The sequence below is a fragment of the Plasmodium gonderi genome (genome assembly GCF_002157705.1).
Source record: "Plasmodium gonderi DNA, contig: Pgo-contig_136, whole genome shotgun sequence".
NCBI classification, from domain to species: domain Eukaryota; phylum Apicomplexa; class Aconoidasida; order Haemosporida; family Plasmodiidae; genus Plasmodium; species Plasmodium gonderi.
Genome location: NW_021629059.1, coordinates 1 through 11409, shown reverse-complemented (window position 1 = coordinate 11409; position 11409 = coordinate 1). Strand labels below are relative to the sequence as shown.

Genomic DNA, 11409 nt, shown 5'->3' with positions numbered 1-11409 from the left:
ATATAATTTTCTTCCATAAATATTATAAGAATGTATATTTTCATGTAATACATTACCATAATACGTTTTAAATTTTTACTTATATATCTAAGACATTATAAAGTCTACATATATTTTAGGATCTTCTGATTCCAGTATGTTTATAATTAAAAGTAATATTTTAATAATTAAATATATTTTTTTAAGTATTTTAATTATGTAATTATAGCTAATCCTTAAAATGTTGAATTCATAACAGATATTATAAAGCGTAACACGGGGTTTTTAATCTCCATATGTATAATGAAACGCATAAAACATTTTTATACATATTAAATAACATGTCATAATATAATATTACGTAATTTCAAATAAATACTCATATTAAAACATATATTCTTTATAATAATAAAGATTTATATTTTATAAATGTATGCATTAATTTCAACATTTAAATGTAAATAAATAATTCATATTAAATAAATTAGGAGAAATTATTGATAGTATGAGTATATATATTTTAAATAAATTGTTATGTCGGATAACTAATATATCGTATATATTTCACATATATAACATTAATTAATAAGTAATGATTATGATTTAATATTGTTATATAAGTCATTTAAAATTTTTTTTTTTATATTATTTATATGTAAAATTACACCTTTCAATGCATAATGGTTCCATAATTTAATATGTATAAATACTTAATATAAAACTTTATTAAAGGAAATTGTGAAAATTTAAGAGTTGCAATAATTAACTTATATTATTTCTATATAGCGTTGGTTTGGGCATGTTTATCATAAAATTCTTTATAAATTATAAAAAAATAAAAAAATTTGTATTATTTTAATTAACAAGCATTTGATAATATGGGTAATACTATATCTGTAGACAAGGATGTACTTCTTTATTTGTCATTATATCTATAGTTTATATATACTACTTTTAAAATTCCATGATATATAAACATGATGTACATAATTATTACATAATATTATTGATTTAATTTTTTTCATACATAATGACATTATTTTTTAGTTTGATTTTAAGGATATTTTTCCCACATGTATGGAAGATTATCTTACTGCTATAAAGACTAAAATAGAATATCCGGATGGCAACTATTGCCAACTGTGCACAAAAATATATGGTAATATAGTATATTCGGAGAGGACATTTATTGGTTCTTGTCAACAACTTATCCAATATTTAGAACATATAAAATGTAAAAGATCTGATAAGATATAAGCATCATGTAAATATTTGAGCTATAACCTAAAAGATAACCTAAAATTACGCAATCCTTCTTGTTCGAGTGAAAAAAAATGTTATGAAATAATGAAAAAGGAGAGAGAAAATAATCATAAGACGGTATTTGACATATGCAATGGCCATATTGTTGATGTTAGTGATAGTACTTACTACATTATGAAAAAATTAAAACATTTGTACGATAATTGTTTATATTTAAATTATCCTCCTTATAATGGTATCTATGGTGTTTAATGCTATAAAAATTATAGAGAGCTTATGTTAATAAAATAGCAATAACAACAGTTTTAATGACATTTCGAAAAACTTTAAATATGAATATAACTCAAACATGAAGACACTGCCTGGATGCAGAACCGTTCCTAAATTTCTATATTCTTATTATGGGGGATATGCACACAAGACTTTTGTAGCTTCATTCCTTGTAATTAATCTTATATCAATAACTACATTTATTTTATATAAGATTAATAATACATTAATGTTATACAAATTGTATGATATTACAATTTATAAAACAAGCTGTTATATAATTTAAATATCACATGAATTCAACATTCATACAAACATAAGTTTATTTCTTTATTTTCAATGTACTCATTATGGATCTTACATGTAAACAAATGTAATAAATCTAAAGAGATTTTGGCTAAAAAGGAGTGAAGCACTTAAATTAAGTTACTCATTTGAAACAGAATACAAAAATTTAACTGTTAAAAATTATACATTATTATATAACACTGTAGGATACTAGTAAAAATATAAGTAGATTTAATGAATACAGATTATATTTTATAAAGTTCAGCGTTCAGATTTAGGGTTTAGTGTTAAGTGTACAAGTTTTAAATTTTAGTATTTGAAATAATTATTCATTTTTATCGTCCTTATATTATAGCTCCTGTTGTTTTTATTAATACCTGGATAGATTTTAACTATCTTGATTTAGAATTATATTAAAATGATTGATTTTTTTTTATTAATATTGTATTTTTCTATTATGTATTAAATTAAAAATATGGACATGATAAGTAAATGATATTATACGTTATATTATTTTTATTATTTTAATATTATAAATGAATTTATCTTTTTGTATATATTTATTCTTATATGAAAATATAATATTATTAGGTATATTGCACGATAAATTTTATTTTATCATAATTCTTTTTATAGAATTTCTTATATATATATATGTAAAATTTATTCATTATAATTTTGTTATATATATATTTTCGTATAGTATTTTATTGTTTATTAATCATTGTCTCTATTTGTACAACTTCATATAAGCATTAAATAAAACTAAGACCGTATATCAATAGAATAATATAATCCTGATAGAAGTTAATTTAAGGCTAGTATTCTTAGGGAATATATTGTTCATAAATATATATTGTAAATATTTGCATATATACCTATTCATTCATATTATTACGATTTTAATACAAGTAAATTATTTTTTTCTCATATATTATCAATCAGAGTAAGTGTATGTGAAATAAAATATATTTATTGTGTATGTATCATGGTATAAATAAAAAAGAATATATATATATTAGTTTTTATTCCTATTCTTTAATACAATATATGAACTATATTCTTTATATAGTAATAATGTTCTATTTTCATGAATTATTAATTAATGTAAATGTAACAAAGAATAAATGTACACATAATGAATATATCACATAGGTAAATTATAATAATAAAGTATAATTCATATTTATCTTTTAAAAAAATTATTCCTTTAAAGATTATTTAATCCTCTAATAAATCGTAAAAATCTTATTAAATGATTTATTAGATAAAATATTAAAGTATGAATCTAAATTATGTTATTTTTGTAAAAATAAAAATCTGTATTAATTGCAAATTACATAATACATACGATAAAATAAATAACCTACTAATTCATTTTTATAAATAAGCTTATATACAAAGTAATGTAGTTCTTATGTTTGAATAGTGTTATAAATTCAAAAATCAAGTAGAACATAGAATATAAATTGTTAAATGACTAAAGAAATATATGAAATAATAATAAATACAATTATATAATGATAAATATAAATTTTATAAAAAAATATAGAAATAAATTTCTACATAGAAATTAATATAATTTTACTATAAGTCAAAATTAACATATCATACATCAGTCACAGGTTTACAACATTAAAAAAATTAATACCACGTGATATATATATAGGACAGGATATTTCCTATTCTATATAAAATAAATTATTTTTAAGTTTATTCTCCTTATATTTAAAATAAATAATATAAAACATTGAAAATTCATAAATCTTCAAAACAGATGTCGATATACATGCCATTATAATAAAAATATAATAAAAAAAATATATATATTATTAAGTGTTAACCAAATACAAAGAAAAATATATTATAATTCCAACACAAAGTCCTAAAACAAATAATGTTAAAGATATAAAATAAATCCTAAATATAAATATAAAAACTTAAAGGTATATATAAAATCTTAAACGCTAATACTCTATATATATATATATATATAGAGAGAGAACGTTTTAAATCCATGAATTCTAAAACCTTTTACCTACAATTATGCATTAGAAAATATGAGCGTAATGTATCATACAGATATTTAGAACAACACTGAATTATATATATAAATGTATTATTTATTAATTAAAATCATTGTTCTATTTAGAACACTAAGTTATATTTAATTTATTACAATGTCATTGTTAATAATTCTATAACCCAAAAAAGTGTATCCTGAATTATAAGAAATATTTATGTACAAAAATATTTATCCGAAATTCTAAAAATTCATGATAACATTCCATACACTTAAGGATAATTTACATTGAATTTTTTTAAAAAATATCAATAGCATTACGCCTATACGTATTATGTCTTAACATATAACTATATATATATGAAATTAAAAAAGTGCTCATATTAAGGGATATTTAGTTTTTTAATTACTGAATAATATTAAGAAATTTACCTAGATATATTTTGAAAATTTCATACTTTTAGTTTTACAATTTTGTATATAAATATAATTAGAGCAAACGTTTGTTACATACTATTATATATAATTTGTATTAAGATATATTTTAATAAAACTTATATAATAAAATTTATTATTTATAATTTTATATCCAGTTTACCCCTTTTAATGCTCAGGGTAATAATAAAGTATATACAAAAACCTATAGTGAAATTTAGTAGGAATATATATTTTTTAATATTTTAAAGAAAAATATAATATAAATGAAACAATAAAAAAAGTATTCACATAGATTATTGTTCTAGATAGAATCTCAATACTGGAAAATCTAATTTTATGATAAATGAAATATGTATATATATAAGTTAGAAAAATATATCATTTTATATATATAGAGAGCGTAACAAAATAGCTTTATTATTTTCATCTTTTAATATATATTGTATTTATACTATACTAATATGAATATAAATTGATATATTATTGTATGATATTTTCATCCATTTTATTGAGTATTCATTATCGAAATTCAATAATATGTAACAAATATATGACATGTTTGAGGTTATATGTAGTTAAAAAAGCTACATACATAATATATGTATTAATTTTTAACATATAACTAATTTTATACAATAATACAATAATCATAAAACTTAATGAATTCTATTATACAGTTATGCTAGTGAAAGTTTTATATAATATGTAAAAAAGAAATAATGTTCTAATATTTTATTATTATAGGAGAAGAAACATTTATTTAATAATACTATATGCAAAATTAATACTTATATAACTTAAATACTAAATTGTATATCACTTCTATGGTATTATGGCAAAAAATATTTATGACACTTTTCATGTATAAATATAATATAAACTATTTTTTCTTTATATATGAGCTTTACAATTTTATTACATTGTATATTTATTTTTTTTTTAAATAAGTATAATAAATTATTTTTTTAAGCACATTATTCATATGAAAATTAGGCATAATTTACATGAAATTATTATGGCTATTTTTATAAAATATTTAATTGTAGTAAAAATAATATAAGACATTATGGTTTTTTTAACAAATAATTAAAACATAATAATAAAAATATCATTATGAAATTAATATTGTGTAGATTATATGAGAAAACAGTTATAAAAACGTTAGTTCTTTTATTATATCATTTTATTTTTTCCTTATACAAAGGAATAACTATCGTTTCATTTACTAGATTTTAAGAAAAATATAATTTGTTTGGCATATTGGACATGTATAATTTGAGTTTAATAAATGAAGAAAAAATTAAAATAAAAATTATAGCAATATATGAAGGAATAATTTTACTTCGAATAATAGTATATAAAAAATAAATAAATAAATGCACTATATCAAAATTCTAAGAATTTTTTTTTATACGTAATTTATTTATTATAGCATTATATTAAATAATGCAAAAAATATTTATTCATTATAAAATATATATGGATATGATATATAATATAAAATATATGTTTCAATTATTTTTCCTATTCATACGTAATATATCATTATATAATATAAGATATAAATAACACAATTAAAAGTAAATATATATTTACTTAAGTTAAATAATTATTTACAATGCACCATATATTCATAGTAATACATATATAAATTGTTATTTCTTATGATATGTCATTTACTTTATTTTAATATAATTGACATAAATTAAGGTATATTATATTTTTGCGTTCCTATTATATATTATAAAAATGTAATGAAAAACCTAATACAGGTATGATGATTGATAAAATAAAAATATTTAAAACAAAAATAAGCTTATAATATATATGCATAAGCATGACTTGTTAAGCTTCTGTTTTGAACTAAAGCATTTTTATACACTGTAATTAAAGAATTAAAATAATTAATTTATAATAAAATTGTTTACTACATTCCATATAAAATTTATTATATAATATGGATTGGAAGTATATTAAATGTTGCGATATATATATAGTTATTACTAATACAGTGTTTTTATATATTTTATTATATGTTTCGCGCTATATTAATTTATTTTTCCTATTATGATATGTTTTTTAAGCAACATCATCTAGCCTAGTAAAAATAATACTACAATATTTTAAATGAATAGCGAACTTAATAAAATTTGGGTTTAATGTAAAATGTGTAGAATTAAATAATATCAGATGTGTTATTATATGTGATATGAATGTAAAATTTACCATGATATTTTTAACAAATAAAAATTTATTATAAAAAGTGTATAACATATTATTTTTTTTTTCTATGAGTTACATAAATTATGACGATTGACACTATATCAGAGGGTGAGGACGTATGATTTAAATGTTTAAAAAAATAATTCTTTATAAGCATAGCTTTAAAATATCTTATTTAATAAAAATTAAAGCCTTTTTTTTTCCTTAATATTTTTATAATATTTGTGCATATTATGACTTCTGTTTTTAGTTCGATTTTAATGGTATGTTCCACACATGTACAGATGGTTTCAGCTGGGATATAGAGGCACGTAGACTTCAAGAGGATCAAATATTTACTGCATTGTGTAGTAAATTTCAGAATGCTGTAAAAAATGGACCTAACATTTTGAATCTTATTAAATATTGCAAAGTTCTTGGTATATATTTAAAGCATATAGGAGGAAAAATAAAAGAAAATGATAGAAAAAATTGTTGTAAATTATTCTATTATAAACTAAAAAAAGATATAATAAGAAATTTTGATTTAAATTGTACTAGCGCTCACGACTGCTATCAGAAAATGATTGAGCGAAGAGTAGAGAACATTAGTACAACGATATCAGGAATATGTATACAATATTCTGAACATATAGAAAATGATTCATCTAAATTATTGGAATATCTGTTTAATATATATTACGACTTTGATCTTCTTAATGGTTTCAAAAAAGGCGATATGAAAACTATGCGCAAATTTAAACAGGAAATTGTAGATTTAGAAAATTATAGGTGTAATAATAAAAGACGACTTAAGACAGAACTCGAAAATATTATTCAAAAATGTGAAGACTATAAAAAAAAATGGAAGGAAAAACCATACTCTCATACTGCAAATCTCCTAGATGATGATTGGATGAATGAAAGAAGAATGAAAATCAAAGAATTAGATAATGATGTTTTGATGAGGCAAGGGATACGTTATATAAAAAATAGAGAAATTAAACAAACAAATGTATTAGTTGCTCATGCTTTAATGGATACAGTGAGAGAGGGTGAAACACACACAGGAATAAGTGTTGGAATGATTTTTATAACTTCTTCATTATTAATAATTATGTTTATTTTGTATAAGGTTAAAAACAAAATCAATATAACAAATTTATATTTTATTATAATTTATCTTAGAAATATTTTTAAAAATACATATAATATAAATGAACAATAAATACAAATATTATTATATTTTTTCTTTAGTATACCCCTTATTTTTCATTTTTAAAACCAAGGATACAGAAATTAAGAAGAAGTTTGAATAAAAATAACAAAACTAATCGGGAACTTATGTATTCATTTGATGTTGAATACAAAAATTCAGTTGACGGTAGGTATAAAATAGCATATAGTTAATTTAAGAAAAACCTATTAATTAGTAATATTATTTACTTGATTCAATTTATTTTGCATTAATAAATACAATACAACATTTGAATTGTAGCAGAAAATTAATTTATTTATATTAATATCAATTATTATGATAAAATAACAAGGGCTAATTATAATTACAAATAAAATGCATAATATATAAAAATTTAATTTCGAATTATTAATACAAATGGAAGAATAAGCATCTATACTATATATAAATAGAATAAATTAAATACATATATACCATTCCCTTATTTACTGGAATTATGATACATTATAATAATTGATTTTGAGATATAAGCATTGTGTGTTCAACCAAAAATAATTTTCACAGAACAAAATATTAGCTCTTATTTAAAGATTATACAATAACATTCAAATATAATTCATTTGGTTTTAAATATATATATAATAAATTAGTTCTTTGAAATAAGATTGAAAAAATTATGAGTGTTATACATTCTTTTTAGCGAAATCATATGTGTGTAACTATTGCAAGTATTATATTGATATTTAATATTTTTTTCCAATTAATATAAACAAAAAATAAGGAAATAAGAAAGGAACTTAACAATATAATTAATACTTTAATTTTTAGCGAAACATATGTACTTTCTAACATTGTAAATGTATAAAAAATAAGATATACCTAGTGTATGTAAATATATAGAATATTACAAATTAACATAGATGTTCATAATTTTAATTGAGTCCAAAATAAAAAATAGGATTCATAATTCTAAAATATTAAAATTGAAAAAATATTTTATTAATTATCTATTTTAGCTTCTAATATATTTATACTATTGATAATCATTAAATATTACTTTTTAATTAGTGTATATCTCTCCAAGAACCTTTAGTAAAATAACTGAAGAAAATTTATAACATTAATGTGAAAAACTAATTGAAATTACTTCAAAATATATTCCCTATATATAAATTATTATAATTGACAAATTTTATTTTTATTATGTTATAATTTATTATTATATTATAGTAAATTTAATGAAATTATTTAAGTTAAAACTAGTTAATATCTATAAAGACATTATATAAAATGATATATTTTACTATATATATTTATTCTCTTCTAGTAGTAGTACACAAAAAATATATAAAACAACACATATTATATAGATTATTACATGGTATCAGTAATTTCCTTTTATATATCTATAGGATAAATGAGTATAGAATACATTATATATACCACAGTGTTTAAAAATTATTTAAATAATAAAATAATTCTATAATGTAAATATATATGTATTATAACATTATTATCATTAATTAATTTAATAATATAATTTAAATAACATATTAATTCACATGATTAATATTATCCTATTAAATATCTGATACATATATTTTTTGGGAAATTTAATGAATATACTTTTGTCATTGAATTATAAAATATTATATATACAATATTCAGTATAAGGCTAATTATTTGATGAATAAAATTCAACTAGATTCATTCTTAATGCTACGTTATTTCTATTTTCATAATATTGTGTAATAAATAGATTTTAACTAATGTATTAGCATTGTGACAGCAGTGATATATTATGATTTATTCAAAATAAAAGAACGAAAATAGAGATTTAATATTTATTTATAGGATTCATTTATTTTCCTAAATATTATTTAATTTATTACCCTATTATTACTTGTTTATTTATTTAATGTAATACTTCACTCTTTATTTTGGATATATACAATAAAAAATAATGCATTTCACAAATTATATATTATGAACACAATTTTTGTGTTAAATCTGAGTTCATTTTCTTTCATATATGTATTCATAATGTATCATAACTGTAGCTTTATTTTTATATATTTTTAATTTAATATATATATTATAATTATAGTATATTATATTGTAATATTTCAAATTTTTTATTTTATTTATTGACGTTATATTGTAAAACTCTAGGGAATACTTATAATACCACTATTGTTATAAACAAATGAATTTTTATGTATAATTATTTTATTTTCATACAAAATGAAAATTAAGCTAATTATTTTATAAAACAATATTAATTAATTTACCATTATTATCTTAATATTAGTATTCTACTAAGCTATATATCATTCCGTATTTTTTTGAATTATTGTATCAGTTTTCAAAAGGATGCATTAAATTGAGGCTATCTCTTATTTTTTTTAGCATTCTTATCTAATTACTTAGTTTTGGTTACAATATATAACGAAATGATGTATACTAAAAATAATATGAAATGTCATATACTTAAGCAAAAGTAATTTATTATATACAGGTAATTCATAATTTATGTAACATTAATTTTATTACAAATATATTTAAAGGATTAAATATAATTTTATCTTTATATATAATGAATACAATTATTAATATTATAAAATGTAGAAGAATAAATCCTGTACTCATCCCTGTGACGAAAACTAAGCCTCCACCTTTGTTTGTGTCTGAGTATAAAGCTGCCTTCATCTTTCTGCTTATAGCACAGTTTATTTCCCTAAATGGCATTATTAAGACTATATCTTATTCGAATCATATTTATAATTTTTCATCCCTGCGATCATATCTACATTATATTAAAAATTTTATTAATTTATATTACAATAATTTAAACAAAAAGCATATTTAATTATGTATAATCATACATTAAAAAGAAATTTGTGGAAACATATCAAATATAAAAATGATATTACAGTTATGTATCCTTTGCTTATTTATATGATAATTGATTATATTTTTATGTTGAATAGTATTGTTAAGACAGTAAACAATTTTTGAAATATTTATATTCATCAAAATTTAATATATATTTATACAATACCATATATATTACAAGAATATACTTCTCTATTATGTCATTGCTAAATTTTCTAACATTATATGACAAAGAATTATTATTTATTAGACCATACATATATTACCTTGTTTATAGTTTCAAGCAATGTACATAATTTCGGCTAATTACACATTTTCAGAATATGTTATATATATGTCAATTATTTAAAAAATATTCAATGCATAAAAATATTATGAGTATCCATATATTTTGTTTGAATATTAATTATTAAATCAATTATTTTAATATTTATTCAATTGCATAATAATTAATTTATTTTTATTTTGCATAATAGGATCCAAAACATGTATTAAGTGTCTTTTTCTTTATATTTTTAAATTAGGTTTTTTTGGAGGAATTAGTTAGAGATATTGATAGAGGATTTACCATTAATTATGAAAAAACTTACACATGTGTTCTTTGAACTGTTCATAAAAAAATAAAATTATTATATACAATAATACTAACTGGTAAATTATGTTTCGTTTATTTACTTTTATTATATCATAAGAGACAAAAATATGGAAAGTAATCATATAAAAGTTCTCAATATTCAGTAGTGCTCTTTTTTAAATATTGTTTTAAATATTTCTAATATTTACATTTTTCTATAGGTCCCATTGATCATTTTATCTTATGAAGCTTTTTCCTATAAAGGAAAAAATATCAGGT

At 19.0% G+C, this 11409-nt stretch overlaps 1 protein-coding gene across 1 annotated transcript; it reads left to right on the top strand.

Annotated features, from left to right (window-relative positions):
• Positions 1–6567: 6567 nt before the first annotated feature.
• Positions 6568–7873, top strand: PGO_001350 (variable surface protein; the record flags this gene model as incomplete). Its single annotated transcript, XM_028690935.1, has 3 exons — positions 6568–6600; positions 6735–7598; positions 7721–7873. The coding sequence occupies 3 exons, from the start codon at positions 6568–6570 to the stop codon at positions 7871–7873; spliced, it is 1050 nt and encodes a 349-aa protein (XP_028546736.1).
• Positions 7874–11409: the final 3536 nt, after the last annotated feature.